At 36.8% G+C, this 18,733-nt stretch overlaps 1 protein-coding gene across 1 annotated transcript in view; it reads left to right on the forward strand.

Moving 5' to 3' along the window:
* PIGU (phosphatidylinositol glycan anchor biosynthesis class U) overlaps window positions 1-18,733 on the forward strand; it is a 111,143-nt gene that overhangs the window by 53,069 nt on the left and 39,341 nt on the right. Inside the window, exons 5-7 of the mRNA XM_027867090.1 lie at window positions 234-343; window positions 1,561-1,661; window positions 16,003-16,100. Of these exons, the coding sequence (XP_027722891.1) occupies window positions 234-343; window positions 1,561-1,661; window positions 16,003-16,100 (309 nt within the window). The remainder of the gene's footprint in view (window positions 1-233; window positions 344-1,560; window positions 1,662-16,002; window positions 16,101-18,733) is intronic.

Below are 18,733 nucleotides of genomic sequence, written 5' to 3' on the forward strand. Positions count from 1 at the left end.
AGAGCCAGAATTTGATTCTTGGTTCCATGACTTCAAGTACAGAATTCTTATCATTATATCATTTTGTCTGTATCACCATAGTTCCTCTCACACCTGCTGCCTGCCTGATTTTGGCCTAGTGTGTTGAAGAACTAGAATTGAAGATTACTCTTCAACAAAATGTCTCAGGGCTTGCCATTATCCTTTCTTAGTTTACTGAGTCTCTTCTATTTGCTTGTTTTGCCTTTTTCCAGGTTAAAAAGCAGAAACTCCTTCTTGAATTGGACCAATATGCCTCAGATGTGGCTGAACTCATACGGACCCCTATGGAAATGCGTTACATCCCCCTCAAAGTAGCACTGTTGTAAGTACTTCCCAGTAGAACAAGGCTTTAAGCCAGCAGACAAGAGGAAACAAATATGATTAGAGTTTCCCATGTTTATTAGATATTTGTAAATACACATGTCTTAGTCATCAAATATTTTCTATAGTCCTTTTGCATGACTACGACAGAGCTATTTATTCTATCTCCCTCTCTATTAAAAAATAGATATTTTGTAAATGACTTTTTTTAACTTCGATGATTGATGATCTAAATCCTTTCTTCTGTGACTAGCATTTCTGTAAAAAAAATTTCTGTTGGAATAATACCTAATTTTTTTATATGGCTCCTTATTTCATATCTCTACATTTATTACTTAATACAGCCCAGGATGTTTTCTCTCCCATTATACAGAATGGAAAACTGATAATGGTGATATGATAGCCTCTGATTCATTCTTTGACTTGGAAAACATGTGGTACTTTTTGAAATTATGATGCTGCTACAGAGTAGTATTGTGTGGCTTTCCCACTAAATAGCTACTTGATCTCACATAATACTTCCTGCCAGTGGCTTTGATTCTCTTATGAGGATAGCCTTTATTACTGAAAGTTGCAAATGTGAATTGATACAAAAGTTGTGCATATAAACTGAGCTCATTCCTCTTACTTGGAATGGGCCCAAATCTTTTCAGATTGAATTGCTAAAAAAGAAAAAAGTACTGTCACTATTTGGTCACAAGCCAAACTCATTTGTTTTATAATTTTCTTTGTTAAATGTGTTTATATACCTTCAGATTCCCCACCTTTTTAAAGGCTGTCTGTAGTGCTTTTTTTTTCCCCTCCACCATCTCCTTCAGTGGAAGTTAAGAGGATTCTTTGAAGTTGTGCGGGATTTGAACTTGTGTACCATGTATACAAAATGTATCCTTGATGACCTTCTTAGCAAGCCTTGCTTTGTGCTGAGAGGGGTGAAGCTGAGATACTTGTAACAGTTCAGAAGACATAATCAGTGCCTAGGAACTTGATAACATACAACATTCCCCCCTGGTTTTTTTGTAAAGGCCTTTTATGGACTATGAGTGGGTCTGAGGAATCTAATGAAGTAATATTTTCTTTGCCTGGGATGTAACATTTCTGAGCTAGTTGCACTCATTGAATACATTTTGAGTCGATGTGGTGAAAAGTCAAGACTGTGAATAATGCTTGCAGTTGGCTATAATTATTATTCTGAGTGTCTGTTTGTGTGTTCTTTCCCAGCTATCTTTTAAATCCCTACACAGTGTTATCTTGTGTTGCTAAGTCCACTTGTGCCATAAACAACACCATCATTGCTTTCTTCATTTTGGCTACAGTAAAAGGTAAGGTACCAGGAGTATAGATTTCAACTGCTGTATAAATGTCAATTGTTATGATTATTATAATTATATATGAGGTTTCTTAATGTCTTGAACATGAAAATTGATGCATTTTGATAAATAAACTGCATAATATGAATGCTTTAACATTGAAATTAGGTAAAAACAGCTGGCCACAAACACACACCAATAATATTTGGAGGGTTCCAATTAACTAACTTTTCATAGGTATTATTTTGTATAGTCTCTTACATTAATGATGGGTAAGTTGGTGAACAAATATTGTTCCTTTTCTTTGTTCTAGCTAATTCTGTACTGGTTCGTTTTAATACTTTAAAGTTATCTGAGGCAAACAACGAGCTTCTGTATGTTATGGTAAAAGCTCATCTTTTGAAATGCATTGTTTCCTTTGAGTGGTGTTTTGACATAAAGACATCTATAATATTAGGGCATATGTGTTGCCATATGTATTGCTGGCTGAAATTTTTGTTGTTTTTGACTTATGTCAGGCAGGCATTTGTTATTCTTTGTAATAGTCCATTTATTCTACACTCTAATAGAAATGAATGATCATTGGCATTTGGAAATGTTATCTCAAAAATGGCTGTGCCCAAAGATAGACTATGTGTACAAGAGTCATCTTGTGATTTCCATTTTCAGTGGGTCTAATGGAAAAAAATCAAGGCATTTTGCTTTTCTAGAACCTTTTCTTGACTCTTTAAAGGCAATGAGACTATTTTCCTTGAAGGAGTTGTTCTAAGTGGAATGGCTGCACTGAGTCAGCAGCTAAGCATGGAAGAGCCCTGAGAGTTTTTGCTCTGTAACCAGGTTGCTTACAGTGCAAACTGGATCTTTGCTACTAAATATTCAATATTTGTTGTTATGCTTTTTCTTTCATCCTGTCTTCCCCGCAGTAATCAGCTATCTAACATAGTCTTATGTAGCCCCTACACAGAGTTTTGGAAGTACTGTCACTATTTAGTCACAAGCCAAACTCATTTGTTTTATAATTTGCTTTATTAAATGTATTTATATACCTTTAATCTACAAAAATAACTAAATATGAAGAATTCTGTATCCTTAAATTGTTTACATCTCTCAGTTCTCAGACGGTCTTCATTTTTATTCTCTCATATTCATTATTTACTTAGCATCTTATGTTCACTATATAGTAGTAATATATGAGTAAATATTGCCTTTGTTTCACTGTAATATGCCAGCATGTGCCTGTATGGTTTCCTTAGCCATTCCATTACTGTGCTGCATTTTTAGGAGGGATGTGATGTGTGTGGGGAAAGATAATGAGTTCACTTTGGGGTATGTTGAGTTTAAGATATCTACAGGACATCCATCTGAGATGTCTAAAAGGCATTTGGAGATGCAAGACTAGAGGTCAGCAGAAAGTTTAGGGCTGGATAAGTAGATTTGAGAATTATCAGTATAGAGATGATAATTGAATCTGTGGGAGCTAATAAGATCATAAAGTGAAATACTATAGAGGGAGAAGAGGAGAGCACCCAGGATAGAGCTCTGTGAAACATTCACAGGTATTGGGAGTGACATCAATGAAGATCTTAGAAAGGAAGGAATAGGTAGGAAGAGAAGCAGGAGAGACTAGTGTCCCAAAAACCTAGAGAGAAGAGAGTATCAGGGAGGAGAGAGTGATGGACAGTGTCAAAGGCTGCAGAGATGATAAAAAGGATAAATATTCAGAAAAGCCATTGTATTTGTCAGCTAAATGATCATTGGCAACTTTGGAGAGAGCAGTTTTAGTTACGTGATGAGGTGGGAAGCCAGAATGTAGAAAGGTAAGAAAAGAGTGAGAGGAGAGCACCTATTGCAGCCACCCTTCTCAGGGAGTTTAGCCACAAAAGGTGAGAGAGATATGGGAAAATAGAGGGGATGGATCAAATGAGGGTTTTCTGAGGATGTGAGTGTCTGTAGGCAGTCGGGAAGCAGCCAGTAGACAGGGAAAGATTAAAGATAATTAAGAAAGTGGGGATGATTTAGCTGGCAATCTGTTAAAGAAGATGAGATATGATGGAATCACTTGTGTATGTAGGGAGTTAGCCTTGTCAAGGAAAAGGGACATCTTTTTATGTGATACAGGTTTGAAGAAGGAGATAGTGGGTAGAAGGCATCTCGGTGGTATCAGATCAGAAGAACTGAAGAAGAGGGAATGTGAAGCAAATGCTTCAATTTTTTCAACATAATATGAGACAAGGTTCTTAGCTGAGAGGGTATGGGGAAGGTCAACTATGGGAGGTTTGAGGAGGGATAAAAAGATTTGAAAGACCTACTGTGGGGAGTGGGATGATGAGCTAATTAGAGAAGTGTGAAATAATTGCTTAGCAGCAGTGAGAGCCCAGTTGAAGTTATATAACATAAATTTGTGATGGTGTCAGTCAGGACACTTCCATGATTTCCTCCACCTTTGCTCAGTAGCGTGTGTGTAGGGGCAAAGGCAAGGGATGGCTGTAGTGATCCAAGGCTTAGACTTAGCAGGCCACAATCAGCAATGTAGTAAAGGGGCAAGAGAAGAGCACAGTATAGAGTTGAAGGGATTAAGATGGGTAGAAGAAGTGAGTGTGTGGCTAGTGCAGGGGTAATGGCTTGGGAGAGAACTGAAAGGTCAAAAGTGTCAATGGTGTCGATGAAGAGCAAGGTTTGGTATTGGAAGGCATGTGGAAAGCCAATAGATTGTGATCAGATAAGGGGATTTCAGAGTTTATGGACATGGAAGTAGTACATTGTGGTAGTACATGTATCAAGGGTGTGGTCTTCTTCCCTTAGGGTTGAGGTAAGGTAGAGTAGAAGGTTAATAAGGGAAATGAGTAAGTTTGGGAACCAGGAAATCAGGGTTTTTGTTGTGAAATCAATATGTTAAGGTCTTCTACTATGAGAGTAGGAGTTAGGGAAGAGAGAAGATGGTGAGCCAGTACTGAAATCATTGAAGAATGAAGGAGAGTATCCAAGCAGTCAGGAGATAACAGCTATCAGCATCTTGATTGGGTGATAAATAATGATTGAATGAACCTCAAAGGAGGGGAAGTTACTGAGTGATGGTGGTAGAGGGAGAGTCTGAACATAGCAGTGAGGAGCAAGGATTATTCTGACCCCTCCACCACGACCAGTGATTCAGGGGGTAGTGAAAGTGCAAACAGTTCTGGAAGGGGAGGCCAAGGAAACTGTCTTCAGGAGAGAATCAGATCTCAGTGAGAGCCACACAATGGAAGGAATGGGAAAAGAAAGTATTTAAGGTGAAAGTAAGCTTGTTGCTTATGGAACAGGTATTCCAGAAGACACAGTAGAAGGGATGAGTAGTTTTTGGTTGGGACTTTGGGGTTTGTGGCAGGTGGGGAAGGACTAGGTAGATTAAAGAGAGTCTGACCAGGAAACAGAAGAAATGATAGACAAAAAGTAGATTGGGATCATGTGGAGTAGCTAGCCTTTGAAAAGATTTGTCTGGTTTTTGCTTTATAAATAATGCTACCATGTACATCTTTTTAGATCTTATCTGGGTTATTTTCCTGGATATACTTACACAAGTGGAATTACTAGACCCAACGAAGGCTGCACACAGCTTTGTAGTTCTTGTTCTGTCTCCATGTTATTCTCTGGAAAGAATGGACCAGTGATTAACTCTCCCAATTCCCTGCAAGTGTGTATGTACTCATAGCCCTGCCAATATAAGTTTGTACTATTTTAATTTATTTTTGTTTGGTCAGTATGTAATGATATATTAAAGGTGTTTTGATTTTCATTTCTTTTATTACTATTGAAGATTTGCATTTTTTCCATGTTATTGTTCTTTCCCTCCTATGTACATATGGAATAGATCATATAGTTCACTCACTTCCTGAGACATGAATCCCTTATACAACATTCCTGAAAAATGGTCTCTTGACCTTTTCTTGAATGCCCACAAAAACAGGAACTCAGCCCATTCTGTTGTTGTATATTTGTAGTTATTATGTTGAGCTGAATTCTACCACATGTTAATTCTACCTATTCTGTCATCTGCCATCTGAGGCCAAGCTGAACAAGTTTAATTTCTTTCATGTGACAGCCCTTCATCTAATTAAAAGATCGTGATTATATCTCCCCTAAATCTAAGCTTCTTTAGGTTAAACATTCATTTCTTTCATATGGTCCTCTTGTGGTATGGTTTTAAGTCTCATCATCATCCTGGCTGATCTCCTCATGTTAAATCTAGGTCATCAAATATTTCTCTTAAGATGTTTTTAGAACTGAGTTCCAGTTGTTGCAAGATGTAATTCAGGACACATACAAAATTATCGCTTCCCTTGTTCTGGACACTGGATTTGGCTGTTTGGCTGCATAAAAGTGGATAAACATTACCCCCCCCCCCCCCCCCCCAGTAATTGTCCAGTTTAATAGTTTCTTTTTAAAAATTCAGTGTTATTTTCATGAAGATCTGCACTCTCTCCCTCTCATCTCTACCCCCATTGAGAAAGCAAGAAAAACAAAACCTGTTACAAATATTTATAGTCAAGCAAAAAGAATTCACACGTTGGCCATGTCAAAAAAATAAAGTCTTAGTCTGTACTGAGTCCATCACTTCTGTCCCGAGGTAAGCATGTTACATCATGAGTCTTTTGTAATCGTGGTTGGTCGTTGTGTTGATCAGAGTTTCTAAGCCTTTCAGAGTTGTCTCAAAATATTATTATACTTGTACAAATTGTTCTCCTGGTTCTACTCACTTTATTTTGCAATAGTTTATATGTTTCCATTTCATTATCTTCCTGAATACACTTAAGTCCTCCAGTCTTCATGCTCCTTCTGATTTAGTCAGTCACCTAGTATTTATTAAGTACTTTGTGCCAGGCAGTATACCAAGTGCTGTGGATGCGCAGAAAGGCAAAAGATAATCCCTGTTCGTGGAGCTCACAGTCTCGGAGGGGAAACAACAGGCAAGCAGCTATATACAAACAAGCTATATAAAGGACTAAATTGGAGATTTATCTCAGAAGGAAGGTACATTAAGATTAAGGAAGACTGGGAAAGGCTTCTGGTTTCTTTCAAAACACCTCCACCCTTTCTAATAACCTGGAATCTCCTCTCTCTTGCTTTTTATTTATACATACACCTACCAAACTCCTCCCACACACACTTTTGCCCACACTGCACCTGTTCTGAGACTGACTACACCTGCTTCTGAACCCCTTTCCACACCTAGATTGTTCCCGTTCTCACAAGGCTAGAGAATTTTGTTCCAGCAGCAGCACATTCCAGTAGTGTCTTTCCTCAAGGTTTACCCACTCAACCAGTTTCTCACTCAGTAGAGCTCATTTTTTAGACTCTTAAAAAATGTCTTGGTGTCTTATTTTTCATTTTAGTAATTTCCTTGGTTTACCCCCACTCCACTGCCTTTCTTTGGAACAAAGAAAAAGTTTTAAAAAGCCAACTGACAAAATGACTGACAGCATATGCAACATTTCACTCCCATAGTCCTTCACCTCTATGTCAAGTAAAGGGAAATATGTTTTGTCATTTGTTTTGCAGGAACAGAATTGGTCATTGCAATTAATCTTAGTTCATCTGCCTTTTGTCATTATGTGTATTGTTCTCCTGATTTTATTTTATTTTTTTGCTTTGCATCAGTTCACATGCGTCTTCCCATGTTTCTCTGAATCAGAGCTCAACTTTCATGGACCATTAACAAATCATCAAGTACATGGAACTCCTGTGGCCTCCCTCACTGATTAGGCACCACCCTAGTCTTCTCGTCAACACAAATCATTTTGAGTGAGTTTCTTCCTTGGAAAATGTCTGCTATTCTCTAATTCTATCTGTTCAGTTGATTATTCTTAGCTTTTGTTTCAGAAGGTAATGCTTTCTGATCTGGTTCCAAAATTCTGGGTGTTTTGAGTCTGCTGCCTCTCATGTACTGTCTCTGTATGCATTATGTACAAGAATTACTTAAGATATAAATGGCACAGGCTTTACCAGTTTGTTCTGTAACATTTGACCATTTAGTCTGTCATAAGGTCAAGAAAAGACATTTTTCCTGAGACAAATCATTATAGATGCCTTTGAGTAGAGTAAAAATAAATTATGTTTATTTTATCCCCTGTTTCTCCGAGGACAAAACCAGACTAAATTCTTTATTATTTTTGTTAATGGAAAGATTGGAGTTTGGAAGACCTGTTTCCATGCTTCTCCTGGGCATGACACATGCTGTGAGTTCACATGCACACACACACACACACACAGAGCTTATTTTCTTTTTCCATAGAAAATCATTGCACTGAGAAGTTGACTCTTTTCTGCTATTTTTCCCTGGCTTTACTTGGTGTTTTAGTATTTTTTATGAAATCCCAGGCAGGTTTTGGGGCACCTTTTTCACAGATCTGACCATATCCCTTCCCTACTCAATGAATTCCTCTGTTGCCTCTAGGACAGGGGTTCTTAATCTGGGATCCATGGATTTTTTAATTTTAATTTTGATAACTGTTTCATTATAATTGGTTTCCCTTATAATCTTATGTATTTAATTTTTTGCTTTTAAAAACATTCTAAGGAGTCCATAGGCTTGATCATAAGACTATAATATCTTTGAGAGTAGAGATTGTTTCATGTTTTTGTTGTTATAAGTATCCCCAGCTCCTAGCACAGTGCTTGGCACATAGTAGGCACTGAATAAATGTTTGTTGATTGGCTGATAATCAAGGCATCCTTTCTTCAGGCGTATTGCTGGGAGCATATCTCCCACTTGTTCTGTTGATATGAGATGGGCCCTGGCTCATGCTCATAGACATATGTGTGGTGGCTTCTGCTGGTGATCATTGACCTGGCTAGCAGAGAACACATTGTTAAGTTATATTTATTGATCGCCTCTGGATACATGACATTGTAACAGGGATAAATCAATAAAAAAAAGACTGTTTCAATCCATAATGAGTTATCCTTAACCTTTTGCCATTTCACTTGCCATCTACTTCTTCCACCCTCTACTTACAGCTCCCTGATCAAAATTGGTTCATTTTTTGGTTTTCGTGTCCTGTAACTCTGTTGTCTCAAAAATGGAATTATTCAGGACAGCTGGATGGCGAAGTGGATAGAGCACCGGCCCTGGAGTCAGGAGGACCTGAGTTTAAATCCGACCTCAGACACATAACCCTTACTAGCTGTGTGACTCTGGGCAAGTCACTTAACCCTAATTGCCTCATCAAAAAAAAAAGAAAAACAAAAATAAAAAAACCAGAATTATTCAAAAACTCCTTTATCTTCTGTATTTAAGAAATCTTTTCTTCCTCCTAAGGTAGTTTTAAAATGTTTTCAATTTGTAAATTTCTTTGTTGGACTTCCTGTTTATATCTGGAAAAACCAAACTAAACAAGAAAACTAACCAAAATTAATGGTAAGACTATTGAGGTGTGTATATATCTCTCTATCTCTCTCTCTGAAACAGCAATGAAATAATGCCTTTTTTATTATTAATTAAGGAAATTATTATCTTATTTGTCAGCTGTTTGGATTTGCATAATTTGATAACAAAAACTGCTCCATATTGGATATTCTGGCCTCAAGAGCACAAGTACTGGTTAGGACATAAATAATCCTACACGTCGCCTGACGAAGCACAGATCAAGTTACCATTCAATAAGTATCTTGTATATCTAATGACCAGATATTTGACATAGTTTGTTATTTTAAAGGGTATTTATCAGTTTCTATTCTTGGTGGTGGTTTATAGAAATACATATTAATTTCTGTGGGTTATTAACTACTAAGTCAAGCTAGCTTCTGTAAAACTGGTGATTCCTTCAAATTAACTCTGAAATTCTTAATTAAAATTAATTCACTTTAATTTTTAAGTTTTAAAATTTGCTTTAATTTTTAAAATTTTTATGAATGTGTTGAGTGTAGGCTGTTGCAAATGATCATACATAATGATGTATTCTTGTATTCTCAAAAAAGGCTGTAACAACACTAGGTCTAAGAAATTTTAAGCAATTGCTATGATATTAGAAAATTGGATCACAGTGCAGTAGGATGCTTTTAGAAAAATCTAGGAAGACTTACATGAATTGATGCAAAGTGAAATGAGCAAAACCAGGAGAATATTGTGCACAGTAACAACAATATTGTACAATGATCAACTGTGAATGACTTAACTATTCTCAGCAATACAACAATCAAGGCAGTTTTGAAGGACTTATGATAAAAAATGCTGTCCACCTCCAGAGAAGGAACTCATGGAATCTGAATGCAGATAGAAACATAATTTTTTAAACTCTCTTTATTATTCTTGGGGTTTTTTTGGCTTGTGTTTTCTTTTGCAATGTGGCTAATATAAAAATGTTTTGCGTGACTGCACATGTAAAATCTATATCAAATTGCTTACCTTCTAAAGGAAGGGGGAGGAGAGGAAGGGAGGGAAAGAATTTGGAACTGAAAATTAAAAAAAAAAGGAATGTTAAAAATTTTTGTTTACATGTAATTTAGAAAAAATAAAATTTTAAAATTTAGATCACAGGATTATATAATATTTAAAGATAGAAGAGTGGCACAGCATAGTGGATAGCGTATTGGCTCTACAGTCAGGAGATACTCATTCAAAGCATAGGTTAGATACTTTCTAGCTGTATAATCATAGGTAAGTCACTTAACTTTTTAAAATCTGTGCTTCATCTTTAGAAAAAATGAGAATTATAATATTTATACCATACACTTCTCAATGTTGTTTTGAGGAAGGAACTTTGCAAACCTTAAAGCACTATGAAGTGTCAGATATTATTACTAATGCATGGTTCCAGAAGCATTAGTCTGCAGTTTTAACCTATTTCAAGCTTTTGTAAAACCTTGTATTAAAGATTATCTGTCGCCCTTCCACTCTCTTAAAATATTGATTCCTTTTGTTTTTATATTGCATTCATTTCCAAATAAACATCGTCATCCAGCAAGTCTTCGAAGCCGTGTAACGAAGGAAAAAAAACTACTTAAGAAAAATCAGCTGACACATGGCCACATCTGACAGCATCTGCAACATTCCATATCACCTTTCTTATGAAGGGAGAGGGAGGGGCAGCTAGATGGTGCAGTGGATAGAGCACTGGCCCTGGATTCAGGAAGACCTGAGTTCAAATCTGGTCATACACACTTGACACTTACATGCTGTGTGACCTTGTGCAAGTCACTTTGCCCCATTGCCTCACTGCCCCCCCCACCCCTGGTCCAAAAAAAGAAGAGGGATATTTTTTCTCATCTCTTCTTCCAGGTTCAGCTGGGTCGTTTTAATTGACACATTATTCAATTTAATTTTGTTGTTGTTCTTTCCATTTATGTTGTTGTAGTAATCATGTATTTTTTTTGTTTTTTTGGTGAGGCAGTTGGGGTTAAATGACTTGCCCAGGGTCACACAACTATTAAGTGTCAAGTGTCATGTAACCAAAAAATTAATCCTAACCCTAATTGTTCCCAACCCTAACCCTAATTGCGCTCTAAATGGATTTGAACTCAGGTCCTCCTGACTCCAGGGCCAGTGCACCATCTAACTGCCCCTGTCATCGTGTATATTTAAAAATATTTTAATACCTTTTGGTTTTTGATCATTTACAGTTCCCAACATATTCTTCTCCCCTTCCTCTTTCAAAGAACGAAAATTCAAAAAGAGGAAAGTTCAGTGAAACTAACCAATACATTGAAAGAGCTAGATATTATATGCATTTCCATAGTCCCACACTTCTGCAAACGAACTGTCTTATCATATTTCTTCCTTTAGGTGAAGCTTGATCATAATTTCATGGCATTCAGTTTTGATTGTTTTGTTGTTTCCATTTACATCGATGTAGTCATTGTGTATATTGCTTACCTGGTTCTGCTTACTTTGTTTTGTAGCAGTTTTTATAAATTTTCTTGTGCTTCTCCCTATACTTCATATTCATTTTTTCTTATGGTATATTCCATTACATTCATGTGCTACAATTTGTTTAGGTATTCCCTAATAAGTGGGCATATGCTTTGTTTCCGCTTTTTGTTACAACAAAAAACACTACTATTACTGTTTTTATATGTATATTTTTGATGTATACCTTTGTCTTTGATCTTCTTGGAGTATGGTATATATATCTTATATTAGGATTTCTGGATTAAAGGATAAAGATGTTTTAGTTATTTTCTTAGCATAATTCTAAATTGCTTTCCAGAATGGTTAGACTAGCTCACAGCTTCTCCAGGTATATCTGTGTGACTGTCTTCCTACAGCTTCACCAACATTGACTGTTTCTGTCTTTTAGTGTGACTTGCTGTTTTTAGTTGCTGTTTGTTTTTACAGTTTATTTTATTCATGCCTTTTATTTTTACCTCACAGTCATTTCTTATACCTCCTTCAGACAAAACCCTCCCTTTTCATAAAGAAAAGCAAACAAATTTGATAAACATATCTAAACAATATACAATACTGTGTCCTAGTAGTTCCCCACTTTTCTTCCATGGAGGAGAAGATATATTTTATTGTCTCTTTTCTGCAGAAATGTTTCATTGATGGCTTTTATTTTTATAGGCTAGTCATTCCTTGATATACTCTTCCCCATTTAACTTTCCCTTGTAATAAAGAAAAACAGTTAAGCAAAACCAATTGGCAAAGTGATCACATCTGATAGCATGGGCAACATCCTGTTCTCTTTCTTCCCCTCCACTCTCCTCCACCCCATTTTTCAGTTGAAAGAAGGAAAATATGTTTCATCATCTGTTTTCCAGAATTGAGATTGGTCATTATAATTAATTTGACTCTAGCCTTTTAGTGTTGTTTTAATTAATGCTATTTATTATAGTCATTGTGTGTGTATATATGTATACATACATACATACTTGTATTTATATAAATATATATTTTCCTGGTTCAGTTTCTTTCTGCATCAGTTCATATAAGTATTCCTGTATTTCTCTAAATTCCTCATAGTCGGAGGTTTTATGTTGCAATTGTATTCAGTTAACATTCATGGAATTATAGATTTAGAACTGGAAAGAACCTCAGATTCCATCTGTCTTAACCCCCTCATTTTACAAATGAGGAAACTGAGGTCCAGAGAGATTAACTGATTTGTCCAACTAAGGTCGCACATATAGTAAGTGGTGAAGCCAGGATTTGAGCCCAGATTTTCAAATTCCAGAACCAACATTTTTATGTTGTGCCATATTGTATTTATTTGCATGATTTGTTCAGCCATTCTCAGATTAATGAGTCCTCACTTTATTTCCAACTTTTTGCTACCATAAAAGTGCTTCTGTGAATATTTTGGTATATATGAGATCTTCCTGTCTTTGTCTTCCTTGGGAATATATATAGTAGCAGATGCCTGGGTCAACAGTATGAACAATTAAGTGACTTTTCTCACATAATTTCCAGCTAACTTACAGTGTATTAGTGTTTCTTTATTTCTGTAGCCCCTCCAGCATTGACTCTCTTGGTCTCTTTTCATCTTTGCCAGTTTGCTGTAACCTTCCCTCCTGTTTTACAGGGAAGATATGCTTGATTTAAGTCAGTAAAAACCTACAAATATCTTATGTATTTTGACATACCTCCAGTAAGAATCAAGAGAATCAGATAAAGAAATATTCTTTAATGTAACGATAAATTAGATCAGATATTTCTTCTTTATCAAAATATGCAAGAGTACAGATAAAAATTGTGTGAAGATGACTGATATAAATCAAGGAATAACTAAATAAATGGAGGGATATTCCTCATCATGACTATGGCAGATAAATGTAAAAACATCAATACTTTTCTAACTAATCTTGAGATTGAATGTGATGCCAATCAAAATACTATTAGATTATATAATAGAATTAGATTAAGCAGTAATAAAATCCATATATTAAAAAAGATAAAAAATACTACTATAAAAATGAAAACTGATAAAGGGAACCAGCACTACCAGATCTTAAAATGTATGTCGGACTATAATTGTAAAAACTCCTTGGAGGCAGCCAGGTGGCTCAGTGGATAGAGTACCAGCCCTGTAGTCAGGAGGACCCAAGTTCAAATTTGGCCTCAGACACATAACACTCACTAGCTGTGTGAGTCTGGACAAGTCACTTAACCCCAATTGTCTCACCAAAAAAACCCCAAAAAAACACCCCCAAAAAACAACAACAAAAACTCCTTGGTACTGTTGTGATTGAAATTAAGGTAAACTGAGGCATAAAGGTCTGAGCACATTCAGTTAGGATGTTAGATTCCACAGTAAAGCTAAGATCCTGAATGAGAGGAAGAGCTCTCCTTTATAGTTTTGGGAAAGAAAGAAAATAGGAAGCTAGCATCATAGATGAAAGAAAATATGATTGGATGGAAATTAGGAATGAGGGCTAGCAACCACCCCCCCACTTTCTTTGTGACTAAGAAATGTTCATTGTTTGAGTCCAGCTGCATCTGCAAGGACACAGATAAAAAACTAGACTCCTTTGGATAGCAAAACAGATATCCTTGAATGATAGTTTGGTGGTGTAAAGATACTGGAGACCAGAATCCCTGGTATCCACCTGCATCTTTTAAGGGTAACAAATTTCCTTGACCCAAGAATAGAACAATGATTAACTGGAGAACTGAATTTCTAAACTTAACTCATTACAGGCCACCTAAATTTCTGAATTAAGTTCAGAGACAAAGAATCATGACTTAGACAATTACAGGACAAAATCAATTTACTGTAAACAGGATCAGTTAAAAAAGGACACAGAATTAATTGGATTATTTCAGTATTAAAATAGAATAAGGAAATTAATCAATGGAACATAAGAATTAGAATCCAGAATGGTTAGTGTTTGATAATCCCGTGTTATAAAACACTGGGGAATGGAGTCACTATTCAATAAAAACTGTTAGAAAAACTGTCGTAGACAACTGTATGGCTTCTCAAACTAAATTCTTATTCGTTCCCTCCAAACCCATCCTTCTTTTGAATGTTCATATTTCTATTGAGTACACCACTATCCTTCCAATCACCCAGGTTCACATGCTTGGTATTATCCTTGATTCTTCACTCTTCACCTCATATATCTAATTAGTTGCTAAATCTTGTCATTACTGCCTTCATAACATATCTCACACCCATCCTCTTCTCTCAGCTCACACAGCCACCACACTAGTATAGGTCCTTATCATTTTTTGCCTGGACTACTGTATTAACCCGCTTGGTGTCCTTACTTTTTAAGTTCTTCCCTCCTTAATCTATCCTCCACACAGCTGCCAAAATTATTTTCCTAAAGCATGGGTGTGATCATGTCACTTCCCTGCTCACTAAACTGCAGTGGCTCGCTGTTGCCTTTAGGATCCAACATAAACTCCTTTGTTTGGCTTTTAAAATCCTTCCCATCCTGGCCCCAACTTGCTTTGCAATCCTTTTACATACAGACTAGCTAAACTGGTCTCAATGATCCTCCTACATGGCATTCCCTGTCCTGTCTCTTCCTTTGCACAGGTGTTCCCTGTGCCAGGAATACGTACCTGTCTCATCCTTTAGGCTCTCTTATTTCCTTCAAAACTTTGCTCAGGGGTCAGCTTATATAAGAAGCCTTTTCTGATCTCTCCCAGCTTTTTGGGCCCTCCCCTCTCCTATAAATTTACCTTCTGATTATTTTGTGTACAGATAGATATAGATATATATGTTATCTCATATGACAGATTATGTATATGACAGATTTATATGTATGTTGTCTCACCTGTCTCACTATAAGGGCCTTCAGGGCAGAGACTTTAATTTTTATCTTTATGTGCTTAGCATAGTGCCTGACACTCAGTAGGCCCTTAATAATAATTGATTGAACTGCATGAGAGAGAGGGAAGAAAGGAAAGAATTTCAAACAGATCTGGAGGGAAGCAAAAAATAAAATCATTTTCTTGGCTTGTATGTTATTTGTTAATTCATTTGGGTACTGCCTTCCTAAATGGTAGAGGTTTTCTGCACAGTGTTACTTGTTCTTTTTGATTGCTTGTTTTTGTTGCTAATTGTTAAATATGTAACAATAAGAAGTCCATAAATCTCTCTTTAACATACACCAGTGGGTTGAAATTTATGAGACTATCAACATTTTGTCTCTCTTTAACAAGTTTCATAAGGAGTGTACCTGTGGGATCTTGAGCTATTAAAGGGGACAGGTATGGGTTTATCTTTTTTTTTTTTCCTCGTACCTGAAACCAAACCAACTTCTTCTCAGTTCTCTCTACATTTGAAAAACTACTTGCTGACCAAGAGGCACTTATTTGGTAACTGATTATTTGAAAAATAATGGGAAGTTCCATGTTAAGAAATACTTGTTGAATCTAATCTGGATCTGTGAGGGTGGATCATTGACCACATTTATTTCCTTCTCACAGGTAGTGCCTTTCTTAGTGCCATTTTTCTGGCCTTAGCAACGTACCAGTCTTTGTATCCAGTCACCTTGTTTGTACCAGGGCTGCTGTATCTTCTCCAGGTAAACTATTGACTGATTAAAAGCAATAGTTCAATTTAAGGATGATAATGTATGTACTTAAATCCTTCTGGGAAAGGTTGGTGCTTACTCATGATTTCCCCAGGATTGTGGCCATATGAGGTAGTATAAGGCCAACCTGAGTCAAGTCAAATCAGCAAGCATTTATTAAGATATTCTTATGTGCCAGGCACCGTGCTGAGTGCTGGGAACACAGCCTTTGCTCTCAGGGAGCTCCCAGTCTGATGGTGGAGATGTCAGGCAAATAACTATGTACATAAAAGACTGAGCATAAGGAAGGAGGACCAGGCTCTCGATCTGAATTCAAGCCCTTGCTCCATCACTTAGTGGCTGGATTATCTTAGGCAAATCACTTCCTGTATTTGAACCTTTTTTTTCTTCATTAAACTTGGACTACATGTCTTATAGGATTATGTGAAGAAAGTGCTATATAAACTGAAGTACATATAGAAATGTGAACTATTATAACATTATTGTTGGATAACATTTGATTCTTTAGAGCAGGCCTGCACAACATATGGGCTGCTTTATGGCCTGCTGAAGCAGCCCGCGGGTGATATGTTGTGCAGGCCTGTTTTACATCTTCTGCATTTTTTGTGGGCTGCTGGAAATCCTTCGGTGGGCCAAATGTTGTGCAGGCCTGCTTTAGAGTGTCCAGGAATTAAGGAGTGAGCTCTCAAACTTGTGTAAATAGATTCTATTAATAAACAGTGAGTGTATATATATGCGCTCACGAGCATGTGTGTGTATGTGTATGTATGTATATACACACACACACACACACACACACATACACATACGTATATTTATAATGATGATGGTTAAATAATGATCAGCTTTCTAAAATTTACTCAATAAAACTTTAATCAGTTCACAGTCCCCAGCACTATTTAGTCTGTCCTTTGATTCCTGGCTGTTCATCCTATCCCTTCAGGTTTGAAACATCTTAGTGGAGGAGATTCTACATGTGTGAGAAGACCACTTTGCGATTGAAACCTAAGCTTAGCTTCTTCAGGCCTCCACCCAGATCTGTACCTTTTTCTTCTCAAAATAAAGAAACAGACTGTTCAAACTTTGGGGGAAATAGTTTAATATAGTGGACAGAACTCTAAATTGGGATTCAAGACACCTTTGTGCTTCCAGCTCTGTTGCTAATTTGTTTTGTGACCTTGGACAAATCACTTCCCCTTTCAAGGTCTTGCTGTCTGCCTCTGTAAAGTAGGGAATGGGGGGTATTAACTGGGTCATCATGCCAGGCCGTTTTAAGTCTAACATTTTTCAGATATTTAGGCCCAGGGTTAGGACAAGAAAATAATCCAGTCACACATCAAAGAACAAACTAGCCTGATAAATGGGGCAGTGAAGGAGAGAAGATTACTTGTAAAGTGCTGTATTACTTGTTAGATGCTGCTGTTATTATTTTGGTAGCCCCTGCCATTAGTCATAAAGTTCATTTGGAGTTTTAAGCCTCTTGAATCAAGTGACTTTTTGTAGTCTGTAACTTAGGAGAAAAGAAGTCCTTTAAAAATATTTATTTTTAAGAAATTAGCAAAATCCATTTTCTCTCTCTTCTGTCTTTTCCTTCTTCTCTCAACTGCCCTTTTATAAACATTCTATGTCATTGCCTTGGAAAACTAACTGTGCCTAAAGGAGGAAAATCCTTTGGAGGCTCAGCTTTCAAAGCTATGGGAGGAATGGTAGAGAAAGGGTTAGAAAATTTGGGTTGCCCACTGGGTGATAAACAGAATCATAGAAAGTTACAATTACAAGGTGCCTTAGAACCAAGAATGTCAGGATGCTGAATGTCAGACCTAGAAGGGACCTTAGACACCATCTATTCTAATTTTCCCCAAACTGATTTGGCCAAGAAACACTTCTGGCCTTGAATATATCTCACTAGAACACGTAAGTGCTGGTCTGTGGGGATCTTTGGGCATGGATTATATGTGCTCCTTATCTCCCTTTGTAAATCAGGAATCAGGAAAATTGGAGAAAAAATAGGAAACTTAGCCTTCTTATATATTAAGACAAATTACTCTGGAAGAGTGTTTCTTTTTATTGATACATTTTGTTTTATAGGCATTTTCCAAGAAACTTCCCAATGAAGTATATTTTCCCAAAAAAATTCATGACACAACTGTCTAATACAGTGATTAGGATGGATAATATATGTCACTTTTCACTTTTGTGGTTTGTTGATTGTTAACAAAAAAGAAGAATGTTGCACAGGCATTTTTTATGATATACGTGATTACATATCTAGCATTTGACAGGAAGAATATTTCTGACATTCACATTTTCTCATGAAAGCCCTGTTTATTCATGTGAAAAACTAGCATCCCTGGGATTCACAGTTTGCAGGGCTGATCCTTTACAACTAAGCTCATTGTACTCATGAGGAAAGTTATGCCCAGAGAGAGGAAATAAGCCTGGACTAAAAAGACTCCCAGTCCAGTGTTCTCTCCCTTTTTGTCACACTGTGGTGATTCAGAGCTATGAAATGAGAGGGTATCTTGTCTTTTCCTTTTTTTTTTTTTAACCAGTTTAATTTATTTGCTTGCTAGGCAGGGGCATCGCTTGATAATAGAACTGGGACGTGTATTCTGGCTTTGCCT

The sequence above is a fragment of the Vombatus ursinus genome, unplaced genomic scaffold (assembly GCF_900497805.2).
Source record: "Vombatus ursinus unplaced genomic scaffold, bare-nosed wombat genome assembly UNPS02014785.1, whole genome shotgun sequence".
Classification (NCBI taxonomy): domain Eukaryota; kingdom Metazoa; phylum Chordata; class Mammalia; order Diprotodontia; family Vombatidae; genus Vombatus; species Vombatus ursinus.